Source organism: Phalaenopsis equestris, unplaced genomic scaffold (genome assembly GCF_001263595.1).
Source record: "Phalaenopsis equestris unplaced genomic scaffold, ASM126359v1 Scaffold000297, whole genome shotgun sequence".
In the NCBI taxonomy this organism is placed as follows: domain Eukaryota; kingdom Viridiplantae; phylum Streptophyta; class Magnoliopsida; order Asparagales; family Orchidaceae; genus Phalaenopsis; species Phalaenopsis equestris.
This window is the reverse complement of record NW_018164739.1, coordinates 4,620,447-4,645,630: the sequence shown is the minus strand read 5'-3', so window position 1 is coordinate 4,645,630 and position 25,184 is coordinate 4,620,447. Positions and strand designations below refer to the sequence as shown.

General features: G+C 37.4%; 1 protein-coding gene across 1 annotated transcript in view; it reads left to right on the top strand.

The window, feature by feature from the left end:
* The first annotated feature begins 9,780 nt into the window (after positions 1-9,780).
* The window catches only part of LOC110025265 (protein SCAI homolog), a 49,090-nt gene continuing 33,686 nt past the window's right edge, over positions 9,781-25,184 (top strand). The window contains 7 exon segments of the mRNA XM_020725649.1: positions 9,781-10,133; positions 10,205-10,469; positions 10,471-10,620; positions 14,736-14,939; positions 15,074-15,295; positions 17,053-17,119; positions 17,197-17,403. Of these exon segments, the coding sequence (XP_020581308.1) occupies positions 10,027-10,133; positions 10,205-10,469; positions 10,471-10,620; positions 14,736-14,939; positions 15,074-15,295; positions 17,053-17,119; positions 17,197-17,403 (1,222 nt within the window). The 5' untranslated portion in view covers positions 9,781-10,026.

Here is a 25,184-nt window from a genome sequence, read left to right as displayed (position 1 = left end):
AACGAGACAAAGTTCAAAATGCGGAGTTTCATGGATAGGGATTTACATAAATATCAAATAATTTTACCCTACTTACCTATATAACTCTTAAAATTTTATGTTAATTGTTGACTTGGCATGTGTATGAATCACACCTCATAGATTAGAATGTAATATAATGAGAGAATGAGAGATAAGTATACAATAATGAAGAATAAGATGTATTGTGTATCTCATTAAATAATCCATATTTATAGGTGATGCATCATGAACAAACTTTTATCATCTTACATAAATCTTGAGGCAAGTCACAGACTTCAAGACAATTCTTTGAGCAAAAAATGTTCACATATCAATTAAAAATCATCTTGAGCTTCGATTTCAGCAAACTTACTGTCAAGTTGATCAGCTCAGCTGGATGAACATAATGATGCCAATTTTGGTATAATCTGAGTCAAATCAAGTCCCGATCAAGACATTAAACAACTTTTGGAAGCTTTACAGGCATATTTGGAAGGTCAAACGGATGTCGCATATGATGAGCTTATGGTTAAATCAAGCACATCGACGGGACAAAATCCAACTAACCCAATATCACTCAATTTTGTGTTAAGACCCTCAAATGTCCATCAAACATCGTCTGATCAAGAAAATATCTTTAAGGCGTCTAATCGAAGTGTTTTATATTCCAATATAAATTACAATAGGAACTTTATAAATAAAGGCTCACCCCTCTTATGGGGGAGGAGAGAGCTTGTGGCCTGAGGAAGAGCTTGAAGCTTTGATAAGAGCTGAAGTCCGGCATCACTCCTGCTATCGACAGCCAACACCGACCACCATTTGTTGGCTCTTGTCGATCATCATCGATCGCCGTCTCTTCTTTGTGATTGGATCATTCTTATATTGACGTTGTAACTTAGGAGACCTTCTAAACCTTTTCTGAATGTGATAGAAGTGGTTGCAACTGTAACATCATTTTATAGTGGAATTCATCAGCTGGGTTAGGCCCCGTGGTTTTACCCTTTTATTGGTTTTTCATATAAAATCTTCTGGTGTTTCTACTGGTTGTTTTCCTTTCATTTGAGTGTGAGTTGAATTCTTACGCAATGCTAAGATGATAATCTATTACTCTACTATTGTGAATTTTTTTGCATACATCAGTTTGGTGTTAATTGTGTGAAACGAAGTCTTGTTCAACATTGTCTTCAACTCTGAGACACCAAGCCCCTGCTTCATTTCTCAATGATGTATATCATCCAACTAGTGAAGTAACCATCTTTGCATTTTGAAGATCATCTTCGAAGCATTCTTCAATGTGGGTGGCAACTTTCACTCCTGTCTATAAAGGTCGTTCAAGTCAGCATATCGGGCACGATTATAATGGGGTTGTCTTCTCTCATCCTATTTATACACAATTCATTCATAAATTCTTCCAGAGTGAGGGGCAGCTTTCACTGCAGTCTTGAATGGTCGATCATGTTATCATTATAGGCACGACTATGGTAGGATATTCATCTAATGTTCTATTTGGACATCAAATCTTCGAGAATTACTTTCATAATGGGCAACTCCACAAATAACACTCTCTCTGTGTCCCCGCCATCCTGGAGTTATTCCACAACCTTTGTCAAGAAAATGATCTCTTCAAGGTTCAATACATGGATTGTATTATAAGCTTTTGTGGAGAACACACTCACTAGAGGAATAATGAATTCATAAGCAGCGACTGGAAAGTTTTCAAACATCATTCTTGATTATGTTTGTTGTCATATTTCCAAGAGAAAATATGATCCATTGTGACCCATGTCTATCTCAAGAATCGCAGAACATCTCTGATGCCTCATTTTGGACTAAATTGATCATAGGGGGTTCAATTTTACCTCTTCCATCACAGGCAGCGGTTGTCAAAGCAGAAGCTTCAATTAACAGCCTCAGATAGGTAAAAAACCATTGATGAATTTCCTTTGACCTTTTCTGTAACAGGTTACAGTTGTCAACAAAAGATTTGACCAACAACCTAGGATGGGTCAACTATCCTCAGTAGATTGCATATGACTTTGTTTGTTGCAGAATAATGTGGTCTAGTATCTCCAGTTATACAACCCAGGACGGGCCTTGCATTCTTAATGGATTTTTCTTTCAACTATGCTACAAAAGGTTACAATCATTAAATAGATGTGCTTTGACTTAAGCCTGAGAAAATTCAAACATTCGTTTTGGCGAGAGATCTCCAACCATGCCTCTGGAAGTCAAGCATAAGAGGCAAGACTCAATGAGACGATACAGTACCACTGAAAACCGAGGCCAAGAGGAAAGACACAATGGGAGGCCACCATGTCACTGACAGTCAAGCCCAAGCGGTAAGACTCGATAGAAAGATGCGACACCCCTGAAAGTCAAGCCCAGGAGGCAAGACTCAATAAAAAGCTACCATGACCCTGGAAGCCGAGTTTTGACGGGAAGCTAATAGTGGAAAGGGTTCTCATTAGAAAGACTCCAATAGAGCAAGTGGTTGAAACGTGCTTCACTCAAATACCTTAAAAGGTTACAAGACTCAAAGGATGTCAGTACATCAAATACCTCAAAAGGCTGCGAGCCTCAGAAAACACTAGTGCATTTCAAGCTCCTATAAGGCATTAGCCTGAAAAGGCACGAGCCTATGAGTCTTATAATATACATGAATAAGAGGATGCAAATATGAGAAAATACAAGCTTAAAAAGCTACGTAATTCTTTTATATATAAGGTCAAGTGCCAACTTTGATTGCTGGTTTTCACATGTTTGAGAAGCCAAAAAACCTCAGAAAATGTTGGCGCTAATATGAAATCCAAGTGCTAAGTAACAATACCCCATTAGTGTTATTTGTGGAGTTGAGAAAGTATTATTTGGGGGCAACTCCACAAATAACACTTTCTCAATGTCGAGAAATAACAAGAGGAGTCAGGATATAATTTAAAGGGCTTATGACAAGGTTTTCTCTTTATTTCTGTGTTGCTAGCATTTTTCGATGCCAAAAGCGTAGAGTGTCCCTTTCAATGATTTGAGAGTATGCTTCATGCACATGCAACCTCCTAAGGCCCTAGATATTCGATTTTGATCCTCCGACATGTGGTCAAGCATACTTTGATGGGGTCTGGTTTTCACTAAGGTGAAGGACGATCGACATTACGTCCGTCAGACAACTTCGATCATATTGACAGATTCTGTTTGACACAATATAAGTAAATTGGGTTGTGATTAGGCTTGCTCGTTGACAAAAGATCGTTTAGCTCAGGTGAGTCAAGAACGTCATTTTCACTTAGGGCAGGCTTTTCTTAGTTTAAATGGTGTAAGGCCCCTCAAACAGGGGAGTAGTCCAGCTGGGTCATACGTGACTACGCCTAAACTGGGCATGATCACGCACGTCTTTATAGTGTAACCATGCCAATTTTAGGCATGACCACTCCATATGATTCTCTATCAATTTGATCTGTGTCTTTCGGCGTGACCACGGCTGAGGTCAACATAGTCACACTGACCAAACAGAGCGATTGACATAATTATGCTACCTTCGGGCGAGGCCACGCTACTAGCCCGTTCACGATGCCTATAGGGCAGCCTGACCACGTCATAACCACGGTGCAACCATACCGTCGTAACACATTTCGTGAGGTAGCCTCTGTTTTTTGGCAAGGTGTCGTCTGACTGCCGAAAATTGGTCACAGACCGACCTTAGGCTATTTTTGGCATCTATGCTCACCAGAGATATTCCCATATGGGGTAAGGACCTTCTTTTTCGACTACAATTTTGTTAGAGAAAGCAAGAGAAGAGAAGGTTTCTTGCTTGAAGTCTTGTCAGAATCTCCTTCTTTAGGAGAGCTTCATCCTTCTTGGAAGAAGGACCTTCAAAGGATTTCTTGACGTCGTCGGAACCTCCTCACAAGGAGGGCTTCATCGTCCTTTGGAGAAGAGCCTATGTTGGAGCTTGGAAATTTTTTTGGTCTCTCTTACCATTAGGAGAGCTTCTTCCTGAACACCTTCGATGTAGGCTCTCACTTTTTTTCTTCCTATAGCCTTTAAACCTGATTGTGTAGAGGATTAGGGATTAGGTTTTGTTGTGCCTAGAGAAAACCTTTCGGATAGGAAGTCATTCGAGGACATCCTTCAAGTGAACCCGAGCATTCACTTGAGTCTTAACGCCAAAATCTTACGAAAGACAATGTTTGGTAAGACCTCACTATTTAATCTGGTGGTTTCCCTTTGATGGACAAGTGAAATCTAAGAAACGAACTTAGTCGAGTGACAGAAAACAAATGAAGGAGTGATGTGCGTGCTCGAACCTGTAGATGAGAAATGAGCTGACCCAAACCCAAAGAAGAAGTGAAAAGACATTTGAATCGAAACTACAACAATCATGCTCGAGAGAAGATTTTTGTCATCAGTGATCTTGTACAAAAGAAATTTGACCTAGCAGCGTGAGGACAAGCCTTGAGAAAGCTCTACTAATTGTTGGTGGTCATTCATCATTGATAATCATGTTTACCATGGAGCATATAAGTTGAAGACCGACATGGGAAAATGAGTGCCTTGGACATGGAGTGGAGATGATTTTGAGATATTACATCATTAGAAAAAAAAATCATATACCGACAATAAAATTTTATTGTCATTCTAACCCCTGTATTTTATTATAAATTCCAAAAAACTGAACAAATTATAATTTATTATAATTATATATATGTGATCTGATGTCTAACCAACATCCGGGTAACTCAAGAAGCTCATGTGAGAGATTATCAAAATTTAATTGATACTCAGGGAACGTGAAATGATATATCAACAGTGATTCCATCCTAGCCACAAAATCAACAATGATGAGCAATGTTTGATCATTACAATTTTCATAGAATCGATAGTAACCAGTAGCGCACGATCAAAATTTTCTTCTAAGAAGTTGACGACGACGGGAAACATCTAATCGATAAAACCACACAAAATTTGAACCACAGGGCTCATGCATCATGAAAACATGTCTCATTGGTGGTGAGATTCCTAGCCCATTTAAGTGATAAGATTTGCAATGGACAACATAAGAATCACCCTTTGAATAAGTTTATATGGTTATCCCCATTAAGCTGTGACAATATCTGCTTAATACATCCTACATAAGATGTGGTCCGTCTAAGGTGATGGCCTAATTGAGCAATGGAGACATGAGAGGTGTTGAACTTGAGTCAGGTGGTAACTCAACAAATTTACCGAGAATATACTTAAAATTGTCAACCCATTAATAATTATAGTTAGAGGGCCGTTACAAGATCAGTCAACACAAAGATGCAAGAAAAAAAAAACAAAGTGAAGATAAAGTGCAAAACAAATGTGTGGCTAACCAAAAACCTCATTTTCATGCATAAAGCTTAAAAAATTTTCTAACAACTCTTTACAAGTGTTTGGAAAGAAAAAAAATCTCTGCGTTGTAGAAGAATCCGAGAGTGGGTTAAATGTTCCATGACCCCCATCATCCTCAACACTTTCTTCCTCCTCTTCCTCTAAATCGAAGAGCAACATGACAAACATCACTATGTTGGCCCATTCTTGGGAGACCAACTTGGCCTTCACCATGCAGATGATGTCGAAGGAAATCCCGTCCTTGAACTTCGTAGCAAGAAGAGTCACATGAGTCGGGTGAGAGGAGAGCTAAACAAAAAAAATGCAAGACGTCTGCAGGGTTGCCATCTTATCCCTCATGGTTTGGTTCTCCCCTTGGGTAGTCGATAGAAACCCTTATTATCTTAGTATCTCAGCTTTAGTTGCCTTCCCCTTTTTTTGACCGCTAATAATTCCTCAATCTTCAAGTATTTTTTTGCATTCATGGAGAAGGATGGTCAGCTGTAGATGAGAAGCTTCCCATACAATCAAATGGTATTTGTCAGTCGCTCAACACATGGCTTGTAAGTTATGTTCCAAAAGAGCATCTTCATAGATAGGAGACCATAAGATGTTGGCTATCGTCAGATGATTGCGTTACGTTGCTGGAAAATCAAAATTCCAATTCTCTAGAAGATCAATTAACACAAACTCACTAACCAAACTCATGGTCACCTTTGCCTCGATGTCTTGCATCAGAATCTACTTGAACGAGGATTCCTTTCAAATCTTTTAGGATAGGGTAGGAGGCATGCCGCTCAAATTAATTGCATATGCTTTTCCCTCATAACGATGCTCCCTATCGTAGTTGTTTGGAGGCTCAACTTAAAGAGATCTAGCTGGGCTGAATAGAGAAAGATGACTCGCTTTATCCCTGATAGATAGATTGATGAACAATTGTATAATAAAATTAAAAATTTATATATTGTATAAATATAAAATTATATATGTATATATATATATACAACTATTATATATATTTAATTTATAAATTTATTATATATTAATTTTATAAATTGAGTAGTCGACTGTGGGGCGATAGATGTTGCTTATTGTCTTTTATTGAAGCCCCTCCTCATGACGGCTTGACTTCACCCAGCTAGATATCCTCCGAGCCTCTTGCTATTGCACGCTTGATAGACCTACAACCGACGGAGAACTTTTTGCAGACAAAAAAAATGTTGTCCTCTTAATGAGGTCTAGCTCGTCCATGACTAATCTTTGAAAGACAATAAATAAATTAAAAAACATAATAAATAAGTTCCGCACCTTCCAAATTTTCTTAAGAGCCACCATGGATTTCAGTCGGCCCGACATTCCAGTTGTTTCAGGGCAAGCAACTTATGAACGAGCAAACACACTGACTTTCTTCTTGACCACTCGATCAACAACTGCAGCCTCCCTCTCGACCTCCTGAGTGTCGAGGCTTTAAAGTCCTCCTCGGTTATTTGATCAAAAGCTTCTAGCTGAAGCACGTGGTTGACAATATTTAGATCGAGATATTGATGAACGACAATCAATGCGCTCAACATCGTTGGCTTCTAACAATGCTTTAGCAAAAACTGTCTTCTTTGCTTTGGTCAAAGCATTGCCAAATGGGACAGCTAGATGTACCACTCAAGAGGGGAAGAACCCAGGCAAGAATGGGGCTTATAGTCCTTCACCTTTTCTTCCATCCACAATTGTTATAATTTGTCGACCAAGGCAATTTGAATGAATCCTTTCGGGCCAACATAAAATGAGCACATATAACTGTGGAGCTTGACCAACCACAAAATTTCAAATTGGCAGCAGAAGAAAACAAATATTATCATAGCCACCATAGAGTTGGGCATATTCTGGGCAAAGGATGACACAATAATGGGCAATAATGGCATGTAACTCTTTATAAAAAGGTAGTTGGAGTCTGGAATGAAATTGGTCTCTATAGAAGATGAGGTAGGCACCGTACATGGAGGTATCTCAGTCAGCCTCACGAGGGATATGAAGTTTGACAGTGGGATTGAAGATGCAAGTCTCCTGTAAGCAATTCACCTCTTCTCGAGTCATCCATGATTGATTGCTCTACACGACCAACCTAATGTCCTTCGGAGAAAATCACGGAGCCATTTAAGCAAAGTACGGAGAAAGGAGAATAGAAAAAAAACAATAAAGAAAGAAAAATGGTGGAGTAAAGCGTAACGTTACCAACCTTGTGCCTTTTATATATAAAGGGAGACAGAAGAAGCTCAACTATTGTGCAAAGGTAAAATTTGAGCTCTATAGCGGTTTGAAAAATGCGCTGACATAACAATCACATCAACACAAAAAATGAGGCAGGAAAATAATTTTTTTAATAAAAATGCCTTAAAATCACAAAAGTTGCTCGAAAACCAGCTCAATATATAGTACATTACAATGGGGTCGACTTAACCAAAGCAACTTCATATGCAAAATTTTTTCACCATACTTAAACTAATCGATCCATTTTTTATTCAAGCCCGTAGTATAAATGATCTCTCACAAACATCCGACTGTTCCAGATGAAGAGTAGCCACCACCTACTTTATCCTCTCCTCTTTTTTCACACAACACGACAACTCACACACCTCATCACCTCACTGGATACCTACCAATTGATCAAAGGATTTCTTGATCTCGTCCATATAAAGAGAAAAATTGCTGAGAGATATTCAAAACCCATTAGTTGCCCCCCCTAATGTGTCTCGAGAGGATCGTTTGGGGGGTCAGTCTTCGAGAGTCGAGACCCTTCCAAGGTGTTTGTTCCACTACCGCTGACACCTTAGCTAGAGCTGGATCCTCGCTCAAGCATCTCAAAGTCGAGCCATCTACATCACAACAAAACATAAAGAAAAAAATGACTAAAAAATAAAATAAAATCCAACACATAATACCGAGGCTCCTCATATCCAGAAGCCAATCCAACTCATATGCTTTAATTGATACATCACCCTCATCGTGCAATGAAATAGCGACAACAACCTCTTATGCGGCTTGCGTGATAGGTAGGTCTTGTACTGCAATGGAAGGTTGAGCAGTTGGATAGAAGGTTGAGCTGGTCGGTCGAACATTCCTTCGCTTATTTCCGACAATTGAATCAAATAATCCCACCTGATCAAACAGTGAAAGCAGAACCTCTTCTCTCTTTTCAATGATGACTTTCTTCTTAATTTCGCCTCCCGGACAATTTTGATATTTCAGTCTCCCAAAGGTGACACATATCAAATCTTTATTGGAGATATCATCATAGAGGCTTGATATGTGCTCCATCGCAACACCCCGAAAGCCGACTGATTCAAGCAAGAGCAGTCACAGAGCAGATAAGGAATGTAAGGAGTCTCATCGTGTCATATTTATAAGAATCAAATGTCTGAAAAATCAAGAGACTTCAGTTATTAAGCCATTAATCAAACAAAAATAAAAATATACATTTACATTTAATTATCATATTCATATCCCAATGTCACATTCAAAAAGTAGGAGAATTGTGATCTTAAAACATGTACATTGAAAATGTGCAATGCTATTGCTGAGGAGATCTGACGATCCATAAGAGAATAGTACGGCGAAAGATGACCCATTAACAAATAATCACGAGGTTTGCTTGTTTAACCGAGTGAAGAGGTTCGAGCCATGCCAGCCATGCCAAAGCCAACCGAACCACAACACAGATCAAACACAATTAGAGGATATAAGAGCGAGCCATTTAGTCAGAGAACGAAACAAAAGAGTAATCAATATTGTCATCATATAAGAGTTTGTCCAAGGAAAGATTCAATTCTTTAACATCTCCAATCATCTCAATGACGACAAGCTAATCCTCATAAGAGGTCAATGATTGATAAGCGTGCCACATCAAACCACCGACCCATATAAACCAAGCTTAACAGATCAAGCCAATTTTCTCGACCAAAAGCCTATTAGGCTTAGTTGGCCAAACCTGAGAGCAACCAAGCCATTAACTTATATATGTCAAATGCTAGAAATACCCCGATACAAACCCATTTAAATCAGGAGTAGAGATGTAATATTATCATTGTGCCCCCATTCTCTACAAATAGAAAAATAATTTTATGAAAAAAACACGATAGATTACTATTCGTTCTTGTTTTATTTGTTTCTTTCTATCTCTTATTATTTACACTCTATTCTTCGAGTGTAATTATGTCATTTCATATTGATTTATTAAATTTTAATATTTATATTATTTTATCAATTTATTTTATAAATTATAAAAGAAGAACAAAACGTTAATAAAACAAAAAAAAAAAAATTATTAACCTCGGCACGCGCAGCATTAAAATTAATTAAATTTATGATTAATAATAAAAATAATTCGATACTGATTTAACGCTCATTTCACAAAATAATTATTGAAATATTTCAATATCACCAATTAAAATCTGCCATACAAACGAATAAACTGCCACGTCGGAGCCGATTTTTCTGCCTCCGGTCTCAACAGCCACCTCCCAAGCGCTCAAATCCACCGCCGGCAGATCCATCTAACAGCCTCGACCTCCGATGCATCTCTGGTTTGACAAGAAACTGCACGCTCCATTTTCCCTTCAGCCATCATTTGGATAATCTCTCCATCTCCCCTCCCGTAGCGCCACCCTGCCATCATCACCCGCAACCCCCATGGCCCAGGGTTCCATCCCTGTTACGGAGTACTTCTGGTCTCTCCTCGATAAGGGAGATCGCAAGTTCTCCCGTATCCGCGAACTTCCGAACTTCGGCCGTGCTAGGTAATGATTGAATTGTTTTCGTTTGAACGAAACCCTAGAAAATCTCACTTCCTTTGTGCGGAGATACGCAGGAACAATGCGGACTTCCAGAAGGCTTTTAAGATCTACACGCAGCTGTGGAAGCTACAGCAGGAGCACCGGCAGAAGCTAGTGGAGGCCGGCCTGAAGCGGTGGGAGATTGGTGAGATTGCCTCGCGGATTGCGCAGCTGTACTACTTCCAGTACCAGAGGACGAGTGACAGCGGGAACCTCGCTGAGTCCTACGTCTTCTACGAAGCCATCCTAACGCGGGAGTACTTCCGGGACTCAGCCGCAGCGGCAGCCGGTGCGCCGCCAGATGCCGCCAGATCCTCCACTGGCTAACAAGCAGCTTCGTTTTTTCGCGCGGTTTCTGATCGTGTGCCTCGTTCTCGGCCGCCGGGACATGGTTTCTCAACTCGCAAACCATCTTAGAATGCTTGTTGATGAGTCCAGGAGGAGCTTTCAGGTCTGTCTTTCTTGTACAACGCGTAGTCGTCATCTTTTGTCATCGGGAGCTTGTTTTTACCATCTATTTAATTCGAATCGGATATGAGAAATTGCTGGTCAGCTGATGGATTTTAGATTTCAAAACACCTTGTTAATGGTCTTAATTATTATATTTTTGCTTTGGAGTTCTCCAAATCAGGAAGCTATTAATCTCGTTCCCTCTGTTTGTAGCGGTGTTTGGATACAGGTGAAATTTAGCAAATATAAATTTAGTGAACATTGAAGCTTTAAATCCTGAAATTTTGTTGCTGTCCATATTTTAAAACTTTGTTAATTTTTTAAAATTCTTTTTATTAATGTGCAATAAAAAGGGTGAAGGGTCTGTTTGGTTGCAAGAATTATGAATCTATACAATTTTAAACTGCAAAGCAAACAATAAATACAATATTCTTAATACAAATAACTGTTTCTTTTTTGTAAAATAAGTGCTGGCAAATTATTGTTTTTATTTGGCAGGGAGTAAATATTAGAGTATGATACACCATCAAAATATAATGTTAATACGACCCCTTAAAATTTTGATATTAAAATATCCAACAAATCAATAATTTAAGTTGACTAAAGTATTACTATAATAGACCCAAAAAAAAAAAGGACAATCAATCAGGACAATCAATCATTTTAATCAATTTTTAATCAATCTAATAATAAGTTTCGAATCAAAAGTAACATCAATTTTATAAATAAAAAAGAACAGTTATTTAATGGGCTAGAATGAAAGCTTTGTATCATCCAACACACACCGAAATAAAAAAAAGAATGGTGGTCCATCACAAAAAAAGTCATGGACAATTTTTTTGAAGCAACTGCTAGGGCGGCATCATTCTTCACAATGAGTGCTGTTCGGTGATGGTTATGGGGCTAATGAGGGCAATGATTAGTGTTGGGATTTGGTAGACAATGAGGGTTGTGAGTAGGGCTGTCAATTTGGCTCGTTGTTCGCGAGCAACTCGTGTTCGGCTCGTAAAACAGCTCGTGTTAAGCTCGTTCGTTTAGACTAACGAGTCGAACATGAAAAAAATTTTAAACTCGAAATGTAAACGAGCCGAATTCAAATAAAAGTTTGTTTGCTCGTCTTCGGCTCGAATTGACTTGAAAATAAATAAATAAATTAATATATATATACACACACACACGCACACACATAATAATTATTCATAAAATTAAATATTATTAATTAATTTTATGCAAATAGTTTTTTGGAAAAAAGATTTTTTTAATTTTTTTTTAAATTAAATATTATAATAATTTTATATCATAACGAGCCAATTTCAAGCCGAACACGAGTCGAACATGAACATGAATAAGTTTTTCGAGCCGAACTCACGAATCATTTCAAACACAAGTCAATTTCGAACTAGCCGATCACGAGCCCGGCCTGAGTTCGCTCAGGCTTGGCTTGTTTACAGCCCTAGTTGTGAGGCTAGGCACTAGGTCGATGGATTTATCTTGTCACAAATAAGGGAATACAGAGGGGAGAGGTCTTTTGAGTTGATATCGATGGTGTCTATTCCTCATATGTTGGAAGTTAAGAATCCTCTCTGAAATCTTCATCTTCTCCTGAATCACTGTTTATTTCTTCAATTGCTCCCCAATCAGTGAAAAAGATTATCTTCTTAGTTTTGCAATTTGATTTAAATCCGTGACACTTGAAGCGTTTTCAGGCTGTGATGGTTTTGTGAATGCGGATTGGTTACATCTGTTCTCCCCTCTGAATTAGTGTCTTCTCAAGCGGGTCGACTTAGATGTTTAGTTTGGCGCACTCTTGTTTTTTGATCCTGGGGTTGAACTCTGCCCGTAAGATGTGGCGGCAACCCTTGGATGGTGCTATAATTGGTAAGGCCTTATTCACATATTCTACCTTTAATGTGCGGGTAGGTACTAGAGATGTATTTATTTTTTCATCTTGGACTTGGTATTAATTTTACTCTTTGATTATCACTATCAAAGAATCTTCAAGTTTGCCCACCACTGAGATGCACTTTTCTATAACTTGCTGACAGCTAGTTTCACCATTTCTTCCGGCTGGACATCCCGATACTCAAAGACTTATTTCAAGGTTTAGAGCTACTTGATGAACTCATCCAGATTCATGTGACCATCAAAATATGACAAATCCACCATTTAAATCAAAATTTTGATATCTAAATATTTCATGCGAAATCTTCGGGACATCGATTCGTTGTCTTCGGGATTAAATTGAATCTATGTGACCCCTCTGGACGATCTATCGAAAACGACGAGCCTCTATTACAGTTGTAGGGCTTCTCATTGCATTTAATCCCTAAAAATCTTCTAGACACTTTTGTGGATTTTTCATAAAGGCATGATGTCCTTTCCCCTCAATCAGACTTCATGCTATTGTCTTGTCGGTGGCATGACTAGTGTTTTGGTAGGAGGAAGAGGGCATCTAGGGGCTATGTAGGATACGAAAGAAAATTTTTGTGTAGGGTAGCCGGTTTGGAAAATTAGCAAAGAGAAGGGATTTGTGGATGCTAGAAACCTTAGGATAGGATTGAGATCATGCTAACTTTGATTTCGAATGATACCAGAGTTAACCTAAAAAACAATCAGAAAATAAAATTATTACTGAAAAAGCTAAATGTCCAGTTACAACCAAACACACTCTAAAATTAGAAATAACAACACAACACAAACTCATTTTAGGGTTCAATATGTGGTTGCTGGAGATCGGTTAGATGATTCAGATGTAGTGTGAGATGTTTGGAATGGAGTGGATGAGGAGCGACACCAAGTAGGGGCGGCTGGAAAGGTGGTGTGTAGCCAGAAACAACAACGGGGAGGGCTGGATGGCAGGCTGGCAGTGAAAGAGGGTGGTAAGGATGGCTGGAAGGGTGGTGGATTGCTGGAAATAGCCAGGGGGAGGGCTTGACATCAAGTTAATACTGTCATAGGGTGGTAAGGACGTTGGTGAGGCTGCGACAGCGACGCCAGACGACTGGACAATAGAAAAATTGTTTGTTTGCTATTCTTCAGATGGAGACTGCGAGGAACGGTGATTTGCAGTGATGCGGGGAGGTTGTGGAAGGGTAGAGGTGGCTGTGCTGGGTAGGAGGAAGGGTTCAGTTGCAGGGAGACAACAAGGTTGTTGATTTTGGGGAGAGTGATGGTTGCAATGGTGACAACGATGAAGGTGACAACGGTTGATGGGGAGTGTCGAAGATAATCGTCACCTTGGATGAGATACAACCCAAGTATCATTGGATACAATCTTAGAAGAGAAAACTTGGGCTTCGATAGTTGTCTTGATAGAAACGCAATAGAAACAACTTTTTAACAACACATTGATAAGAAATGACTATAAATAAATGAAAGGAGAATAGAAAATTTGTTAAAATTGGAAAGGAATCGAAGACATGGCCGCTCGGTTTAGTTATCTTCCATTCGCGTGAGTCGATTGTGTGCGTGGTCACGGGGTCACGGGAAACCTCGTTGGACGCTCGTGTCAGTGCGGGAGGCGCTCCTCCATCACTTTTTCTCTCACTCTTTCACACCCCCATCCTCTCTCCCTTCCTCTCTCTAATTCATAATTCCTTCATCCTAGAAATTTTTGAATGAAGGGCTTAGAGTGATTTGAACCTTTATCCTTATTCTGAAGATTGGAGAATTTACAAAACCAAACAATTTTTATAAGCTGTTTGGCTGTATTAAAAAATTAAGGGAACAATTAAATCAAAATCCTTTAATCCTACTTTCATCCGAGCCGCTTGGGATTGTCCGTGCTGGCATTTATTAATTATTTTATTTTATATTTCAGCATCCAATATGTTAGGTATAGAAGAATTGCACGTCCTTCTTTGCCGGTTAATATATATCTTTAAAGATTAAGATGGAGTTGACTTTACCAAATATTACTTATGTGACCTTTTTTATTTAATCCTTTAATGATGGTTTGTAAATAAGTATTAATCACTTGAATAGCATTCTTCTCTTTTTCTTTAAAGTAAAAAGAAAGCTCTGTTATGTGGTCATGTGCAGTACTTCTTCTATTGTCGATATCCTCATTTTAAAGGTTGCCTGGTTATTATTGGCAATGCTAAATTTGTATTTCAGGAAATAGAGTACAAAGAATGGAAGCATGTGGTTCAAGAAATTTTCAGATTTTTGAAACTCGATACATCTTTTATGAATATGAGGCCCTTAAGATATAGCTTTGTCTATGACATGCATCCATATTCTCTTCCGGCTGCTTCTTACAACTCTAGGAAACAATTAGTTCTACGTGATGCAATCTTGAGCAGCTATTGTCACAATGAGGTTAGCAGGTTATATTCCTTTGCTGTAATATTTTTCATTTCACATTATAGTCTTTATGATCTTATGTATTTTGTTTTCTGCCACTGCTTTTAAATGTTTTAAACTCAAGTTTTATGCGGTTTTGTCCTGTCTAGGTTAAGTTTGCAGAGCTTACTCTAGACACATTTAGAATGCTTCAGTGTTTGGAGTGGGAACCATGTGGCTCATTCTCCTTAAACATTGCTACTACTGATAGCGGCAACACTGGAGGAGGACCTAATCGCATGAACCTACAACAAGACATTAGAGATTCTGCCCTACCCCCCAACCCACAGAAAGTAATTTTGTATCGCCCAAGTATTACATCTTTTCTTTTGGTGAGTTTGCCTATATTAACCCTAAAGTACTTATTCTGTCAAAAAGAATTTTGATGTATAAAAACACCATATGGGAGCGTTGTCCAGTAATAATTACTTGAATTTTAGAAAGAAAAAAAAGAAAAAAAAAAGAAAAACAGAAAGTGTCGGGCTTTCTGTAATACTGTTTTAAATCAAAATTCTTAATGATGATATGATATATAGCTCGAGTTGCACTGTGATTGATTTCTCTGCTTTTAACAAGCATTTATATTGCATTATAAGTATGATTCGTTTCTTTACTTCTAATACATTTTTCCATATTTTGAAAACATTGACAATAGTTCATGTGAAATAAGACATTATCAATGAATTTGTTACCAAAATTTATTACCTTGACATGTTGATTCTTCAGTAAAAGCTTTGGTTTCCTTTTGTTGTTCACTGTTGATATTTTTTTTAAGGAAATGTAGTTTATATTCTTTATTTTCTTATTAACTGTATTAGTCGAGCCTGCTATATTTTACTAAGTCGAAGATATGCTTACAATTTTTGAACATATGATAATTCATCTTTGTTAATAAATGATGCCATGTTTCGCTTTTATGGAGCAAAAACATGGAAAAGTTTCTCTGACATCCGAAAAGATATGCAAAGTGAAATTATCTCAATTATAAAATTTTAAATTGTGAAGCTATTTTATAGTTCACTGTAATGTTCGCATCATTGACCAAGTTTAAACCAACAAATCACGAGCTTTTCATGGATGGATGTAATACTTAATTTTCACAAGAAATAGCATGGTATCTTATATTTGTTCTTGTTGCAACCACAACTCACAAAATAATTGGGTTAAATACCAAATCAAAACTGCAAAGTTGCATTAGGAAATGTGGGCCTGATGTTTAGTTAGTCTCAGTTATATTTTCTATGTGAATCAAATTAATGATGATTTGATCAATCCTTAAGAAATTTCACTGTTTATCATGCACAATCGTAGTTTTTGTATGCAACTAAAATACATAGTGGTGGAATGGAAACAAAACAATTAAAGTTTAATGAATGTTGTTGTTTGGCTGTAATTTATCAACAATTTGTCCTAACACTGAGATATGGCTCTTAGATGCGACTAGTGTATGCCAAACAATTCATTACATTATAGGATTGTTCAGAATTGAGATCAGTTTTGTTGTTGATTATGGTTTCTTTTTTCAAGAAATATGCTGACTTCACTTAGTTCCATGGCATCATGAATATTTTTTGGGTAAATTGTTTAGATTGTTCCGTTGTGTATATTTGAGAGATTTTTCTATCCAGCATTTAAATATGGTGCTTTTTTTTCTTTTTGAAAAATTTGAGGAGTTTCTTATTTATGGATAATCTATAGGTGCAATGTTCATAAATGCTCTCTCTTTTTTTTAAAGATTTACAGATCATCAAACTAGTTGAATGCATTAATTCAAGATGATATTAGACTATCGAGGAATATACATTATATTTCTGCAATTCATGTAATTTAAACAGCGACCTACCTCAATGCAGAATTTGTTCATGGATTTGTACTTTTTTTTTTTTCTGTTTCTGTCTTTGTTTATAGTGAGTCTTTTGCAGCACATGGTATACAAAGCAGGACATAGGGTCTTACCTGTAATCTATTGTTATTAGTACATACTTCCACTTTGGCACCTTATTTGCATTGTCTCTAGGATTGTTGCTGCCTATTGTACTTGCTTTTTAATCTAATCCATTCAATTTTATTTTTATGTTTTGTGAGAAAGGTTCTTGCTACCATATGTGAAGAGCTACCCTCAGATGGAATTCTACTAATATATCTTTCAGCTTCAGGTCGCACGATGTTTGTCTTTTTTTGATGTATATTCATTTCCTAAATTAGATTTTTATGCATTTGTGAAAATTTGTAGGAGAAACTGGAGAAAATTATCCTATGCTGTTAAGTCCTGGGTGTTCTTTTGATTCTGATAATCAAAGGGGGAGCTCTAAGGATGCCAGTAAGGCCTCTCCACCAGTCTCTCCAATCAATGTTCCATCAGATACTTTTTCAGAGCAGATGGAGAGTGAAAATGATAAACAAGAAGCTTTCTTGTGGTTAGGTTCACGTCGAATTAAAGGCATGTTTTCCAAACCATCTTTATGGAAAAATTTGCTTTGTCTTTCTCATCAATTTTATTGATCATGGAACAATTACATTTAAATGTCTATGCAAACAAAGCCAATATACATGAATTCTTACATGTGTATATTGACTGACTAAGCCCCTATAATTGTACTAGCTAAAGATGATACCATTCCATTGATGACTCTTACATTCTCTAGCTGAGAATGTCAAAGATATGAATTGCTACTTTGGACTATTGCGGATTTATTGATATGTTGTCTGAACTGCATTGTTTTCACTAAGAATAAAAGTTGTATGAGCTACGCCATGTTTATGCTGATGATGAATGTTTTGGCTAGCGATGAGTTAATTTACAATAGACTACTATTATTAGGGCGCTCGAGGTAAAACATATAATTATTTATCTTCAGATGTTAAAGGTACATTATGCCATTGAATGTGTTGATATTCAAATGATATGATCTTTCTGTTAACTATGTATATGACATCAATGATATGCCAGATGTTATGATCATTCCACGATCCAAGATTATGATGTCAGTGTTATGACAATTTTTATGTTTTTTTTTTCACACTTTATATTTATGAAACAACTGTTTCTCGATGCTATGGCCATATCACTATCATGAATACAATCACCATACTATTATTATGTATATGAATTTAATGTTTAAGTCAAAATCGAATAGCTATGATTGTTGAATTTTCATGAGTGATGCGGGAGCTTGTCCCACGATCATATTTCTGTGGGATTCCGTGGTCCTCGAGTATCACAACATCTGGATCCTATGATTGTAGAAGAATCAACCGCGCCGTTTTCTTTTTTTAATTATTTATTTGAATTCTAGCAAGTTTTCATCTTTTCTTTCATTTTTTCTTATTTTCTAATTAGGTATTTTTCTATCACGGGACTTTTTATATGTTGTAGTAGGTTTTGGAATTGCAGTTTTTGTCGAGTTTATGAATTTGAGAGTTCTCTTTTGGAATTTTGCTCTGCGGAGTGCTATATTCTTTTCTTTTGCAAGTGCTGTGTCTGTTTAAACAGGTGGTGAATCCTTCTCGCCACCTGTTTTTTGACTTATTGCCATTTGACCGCTGTTTTCACCCAGGAAAGTCGTCAAACTCGTGTCTGTCCACTGTCTTTTGCTTCTGGGCCGCTGCCCCTCCGCCGATCGACTCTAAACTGCTGTTCAACAACAGATTTCACTTTTTACCCCTTCAAAATACCGTCGCTCTCACAGTTTTTTGTTGCCTTGCCATTCTACAATCACTTCACTACATAATCCACTTCCAAAATACTTTCTAGGTATTACAACCCGACTTAGGGCTTGAAATTAACCGAGACGGGTACAGACTGTTGGACGGCAAAAAATTGTATTTTTTTATATTCATTTTCTATAATTAACATTTAAGAAATGAAAGATTCACAACATAAAAAAAATTAAGTTAAAACAGTTATAAATTTATTTTAAGTCAGATTGTTCGCGTCTTCTATAAAAATTTTCCGTGCTGTCGCTCATCTTTTAATCAATTAATTAAACTCGAAATATTGGTTTAAAATGACTGTGAACCAACCAAAACAGTGAATACTCATACTCTTAAATTATAATATCACAATCAAATTAAGCTTATTGTAAATAAATTTAAGAGCTTTTGGAGGTTTGTACTATCTAATATGATCATTAAAAGTAATTATAAACATTCATTATATTTTAGTGTCGTTTACATATCGATATCTTTTTAATTTGTCTACAACCATCTTATGAACACCATCTAAAAATTTGTACTAGTTAAGATACTTGAATATCAATATCATTTTCCATTTACGTGTATGAATTCCCAGCATTCCTCTATTAGTGCCATAAATGGGCGACTGCATCATAGACAAATATGCGCATGTAAGCAATGAAAATGGTACATCTCATTCTTATCTTTTTCATAACATTTGATACATAATATAATATTTTGAATTATGCATTTGATGGATATATACAAATATTAGTGACGCACAATTCAATATGATCAAATGAACTTAAAGAACAAAATCATTTTAATCTTAGTCATGTAGTATAAAATCTATCTAAACATTTAATAGTGTATCTGATTCAAAAGAAATCAAATATTACTATAATTTAAAAGTATAGGTACTCACTCAATTATATATGATTTTTTTTCCTTTTAATTTTGTCGCCTCCTCCAAGTGAACACCTATAATATATAAAATATTCATATTATTAAAATTTTATCACATTACTTAATTATGCTTTAATTTAATTATTAATTATTAATCATTGTTTTATTACATTATTTTAATTAAGATTTCTATACTTAAACTTTAAGCTTTATCATTACAATTAATGCTACTATTAAATATTATTAATTTAAACGAAATACTTTTGGAAATAAAATCCTAACTTCTCTTTATTGTCTTCAACTTTTCTCAAGTCAAATTTGGAACTTCTATAACCTAAATCATGATTAAATAAAACCTCTCATTAGTACTTAATAATTATACATATATATTAAATTCATAAAGTAATATTTTTTTAAAACCTTTCAATAAGCGACAGTTCGGTCTCCCATTCTCGCACGGATGTTCCTCTTCTCTTCTCTTCTCTGCTCGATGCTTCTTCTCCTTTTTCTTCTTTGAGCATAACAAAGCCGCACGAAACTTCTTCCCGCTCGACGGAATCAAAATAATTATATGAAGCTTCTTGCTTGACCGCAGTATCACCGTAGGATCCTTCTTCATTCAGTCTCCTCTTCCTCTTCACGCGAGGCCCGACTTCTTCGCATGCACACACATAGAGCCTCGACTCCTTTTCTTGGGCTCGAGCTCTATTTCCATTGCTCGCACTCAACATCGCCTCCTCCTTTCTTCGATTTGGTCACGACTTTGCCTTTTCCTTTGGCTATGCAAGCTTCAAAGCCTCCCACTTCCGAAATTGGCGACTTCTTTCCTCCTTTTTTCTTTTTTTTTTCTCTCGGTCACTATGTTTTTTCCCCCGCTCTCTCAGTTTCATTGGTTCAGAAAGGGCATACGACTATTGAGTAAAAAAGAAAGATGCTTATTTTATGTCTATTCAATTTTTAATATTATTATCATTTATGTATTGTTATTGTTTTCTTAAATTTCACTTATTGCAACTTCCCTCTAATAAAATTTTGTCCTAAAAATTTAAAACTCTATCCCAAGTCTCTAGTTATTGCAAGAAACACATGATAAAATTTTGTCACTAAAACTCCTAATAAAAATTTTCCCTCAAAATTTGAAACTCTATCCCAAGTCTCTAGTTACACAAGGTGAAGGGGGTTGGATGGCAAGAAGAATCCAGAAAAATGCTTCCCAGAAGAAGACAGGTGTGGCATAATCGCAAAGTGTCTCCCTGGATTGCGAGAGTTCGCAATCCCGCCTAGCTATTGCTCTTGCGAAGCATTGAGGGGGTTCTGGCCCCTTGGGATCAAAGCGCCCTACTTCTCTGGATCGCGAGAGTTCGCGATCCGCCTCCCACCTTCACTTCCCGCAACGCGGGGTTTCTGCTTAGCATGTTCGCTCTGCTACAGGGGCGCTATTAGCGCCCTGGGTCAATCTCGCGGTGTTGAGGGACCTTCCACTTCATAAGTCGAAGCTTCCATTTCGTCGTCAGTCACCAGTGATTGCACCGTCTCCCGAGGTAGCTGAATGTCTTCTCCCACTCACGAGCAAACATCAATCTCAATCTCATCTTTGGGATTGTGTGCCGCGCACATACTGCTGAGTTTTTGCAAAGCAATTCACATGCGCTTCAGTCTAATGTGCCGTGAGGTTGGCCTAAATCTTCTTGTCCGATGGTGGAGTTGGTGATACGGTGTCGACTGTGAGGCCTTGAAATCTTCTCTGTCGTATTTTTCTCCTGTTAGGAGCCGGTATCTCGGTTCACTTATTCTGTGTCACCACTAAATCTGGTTCCACTGACGTTGTTCTGCTAATAAGTGATTCCGTGACCTCGGGCTCCGTCGAAGGAAGTAGGGTGATGTGCTTCCAGTCCTTGGCGAAAGAATACATGTTTTTATATCCGTCGTGCTGGGTCCTCCAATCAAACTGCCATTGTCATCCCAATAGAAGGTGCCAGACATCCATGAGAAGCACGTCACACCACACCTGGTCCTGTAGTTGGCCTCCGATTGAAAACTCTACCAAGCATCTTCAGTTGTTGCTGATTTAATTTTCCTTCTTCAACTACATCAGTGAATATAGCTGGGAATACATTTGAGTTGCAAGTCTCAATTTCTGTACCTTTCGTGCTGATGCCACATTCTTGCTGCTTCTGTTGTCGATGATTAGACTGCATACTTTTTCGTTCACTGTGCAACAAGTGTAGAATGTATTGTGGCGAAGCCACTATGGATGCCTAGTGTCTTCAATCTGCAGGATCCGTCGAATCACGAGCGCCTCTCCTTCATCGCTAATCTCTTCGATGGCGCCTTGATTTGTGAGTGTGACTACCGTGCTCTTGGGACAACTAGATGTTATGTGACTGTAGCCGTGAAATCAATAACACTTCTTGGCAAGTACCGTGTTAGAGGAGCTAGCCTTCTCCTGTTTCTTCCTACTTTGATCCGAAATGTTCGTTCCCTTGTCCTGGTTTGCCTTTGTCTCCCGGGGTACCCTTGTTGGTGTTTGTAATTGTAGGTGATTGCCTGCTTGAAGATTGTTGCCTGAAGGATGATTGTTGTTTGCTCTGCTTATGTTGTCTTTCCACTTTCACGACTAATGTCAGGACATCTCCCAATATCCAGTAAGGTTGCAGTTGCGCTACAGTGCTAATGACAGGCTCGGTCCTCCAAGATATCTGGCTACTGGATGCTCTTCTGACTCTATTAGTTCACACTTTAGTTGTATGTGATCGAATTGGGCTGTGAATTCCTCCACTGAAAGATCCCATTGCCAAAGTTGTGGAGTTTCAGAAACATATCCTAACGATAGTGGAGTGGGAGGTACTTTTAATGCATTGCCTTCTTTAACTTCTATGCCTTTGTAAGTTTTCCCACCATAAGGAGACATTCTTCTTTAGTTTTATGGCAGCTGGCTTGACTCGCTTTTATCTTACTTCGAGATGGTGTTGTATCCTCAATTTTATCTTTTCCAACCTGTCTCTGATACTAAATGACACCAGAACTAGTAGGGGAAATAGCGGAAATACGAAACAAACTTTTATTGATATAGACATAGAGTTACAGCATGACACATGCGAAAAATAACAACACCCAAAGATAAAACCACACAAACAAACACCTCTAGGGTGTATTACAAGGGCAGTGAATCTCGGCTAGGTGGTTCGGGATGATTGGCAAGGGTGGTGGCAGCAAGGGAGTGCTGATGGGAGGGAGGGCAAGGTGCAGAATTGCGAGGACAACAGGTATGGAGGGTCGTAGGTGACTGGTGACAGGCGGATTGGTGTGGGAAGGTGCTGGATAGCAGGTTGCGGGGTTGGACAACAGGTTGGACTGCTGGAAAGTGGCCTGGAGGCGGTAGAGGAATGCTTGGAGTGGTCGGTGGCTAAGGGGGAGTGGAAGAGACGTATTAGGGAAGATAAAAGGGAGAATACAACACCATCTCAGAGTAGTATATAGCCGGAGCACCACCAACTCCTCGGATACAACCCTACAAAAGGGAAAATGATTCCACACAGGAGATCTGAAAACAAACTCAGCAAAGACTGACACTTACACTCAAAAACAATAATTTATAGACTTCTACTGGTCAAAGGAAAATTCTACACAAATTGAACGGGTGGGAAGACAAAAAAAATCCAAAAAAAACACTTCCCAGAAGAAGACAGGTGTGGCAGACTTGCGAAGCATCTCCTTGGATTGCGAGAGTTCACGATCCTGCGCAGTTTTTGCTTTTGCGAGGCATTGCGGGGATTCTAGACCCGCAGAATCGAAGCACCATGCTTCCCTGGATCACGAGAGTTCGCAATCTGCCTCCCACCTTCGCTTCCCGCGAGCATCGTGATGGTTCGCATTGCTTCTGCCCCGCATGTTCGCTCTGCTGGGGGTTGTTAGCGCCCCACTTCAATGCTAGTCATTGAACATTTAAATAGCTATAATGATGCGGTTCTAATGCATAAACATAGTTATCTTTTCATAATCCTGGAAAGTGTCACGAAATTGAGAAGTCATAATCATAAGCAATTGGCATGACCTTTGTCATTTCATCATGTGTGTCGTTTGTCATTCCATTTATCAGAATGTTTGTGTCATAATCATAACAATTGACATCCATGTGAAATCATATTTATAGCAATAACATAGGATAACTCAAATTTATGACATCCATGTGAAATCTTTGTTTCTTAATGCTTAGAACATGTCATTTATCATACCATTTATCATCGCATTTATCATAACTAATTTAGATATCAAACTACCCACCAAAAGCCATCATATATTATTCATTGATCTCAACCTCCGGCTCAATCTCTTTTCTTTTGTATTTATTGAATAAGATATACTTTTATGAAATATAATTATTTGAAATATCTTTTTTCGTTAAAATTGAGTATCATTCATCCAATCCTTCCTATCCTTATTCTTTGAAACTTTAGATCCTATTTTAATTCTCCCACTTTACCTTGATTATATTCATAATTACTAGCTTATAAGTAATTAATATTTTAAGTGCTTCATATCTTGTTTTAAATTAATTGATAAGAATTTGTTAATGATATTTACATTGTCAAAAATATATATATTGTAGTTGTGCCCTGGTTCTTATGCATATCATAGAGTATAAATGTACATAAATTCATGGGTTCTTTAATTTATGAACTTATTTTGATTTATCAATTTCTGGAAAAATTGCATATAAACTATAAACGTTGAAATTACTAAGAAATGATTTAATTAGTCATATGAAATTCTATAAAATAAATTTCAAATAACAAACTTATTCTATCTCAAGTTTCAAATTTATTTTCAAAGTATTAATTATCCTTTGTTAAATTAATTTTTTTTTATATAAAATTTCTAATTTTTTCTGAATCATACCTTAGCATCCTTTTGATTCCTGCCATAAGACAACAGGTTACTTGTAACTATTAGACACAAAAATTCTCCTTTGATTAATTGTAGTTGTCTCGTTTCTTTGCTTGCCACTCGAAATAGTTTTGTCGTTCTAGCTTGCTCGCTAGTTCTGGTACTCGCCTGATTCGCCTTCTATTCTCTTGCTAACATGCTGTTGCTCTTTAACATGGGTTCGTCTTCCCTTTTGTTCTTTTCTTGAATACTTGCCTGGCATGCTCCCCTTTCATTTTCTCTTATAAACACGGAACCAGTAGCATCATTTCAATACTTTCAATTGAATTAGCACTAGCTTGTTCCGATAAAAATTTAATTTGTGGGTCGTTACAAAATATAAATTGAATCTTATAATTTGTGGTTAAATTTTTATTCACACCTTGAGGATTGCACACACCTTCTACTCAGACCTTTAACTCAGCTTGTATATAATTAGTCATACCGTTAGTTTATGCCTTATATTTGTCCATTAAAGAACACAAATCTTGACATCTTGGCTAAATAGCTTTAATCCAAATGTATGCATATCTTCTTGCACATGCAGATTAAACTTCATATATTTTAATTTACCATTATAATAATATGCTTGTAAATAAATTTTATTAAAACTATTCAAGATTTAGATATCTCCATGTCTAGTATCAAATTGTATTATTCTTTGGATGTAACGTAATGCATAATCATATGGGTGCTGATTCGGGTTTAAGTTTT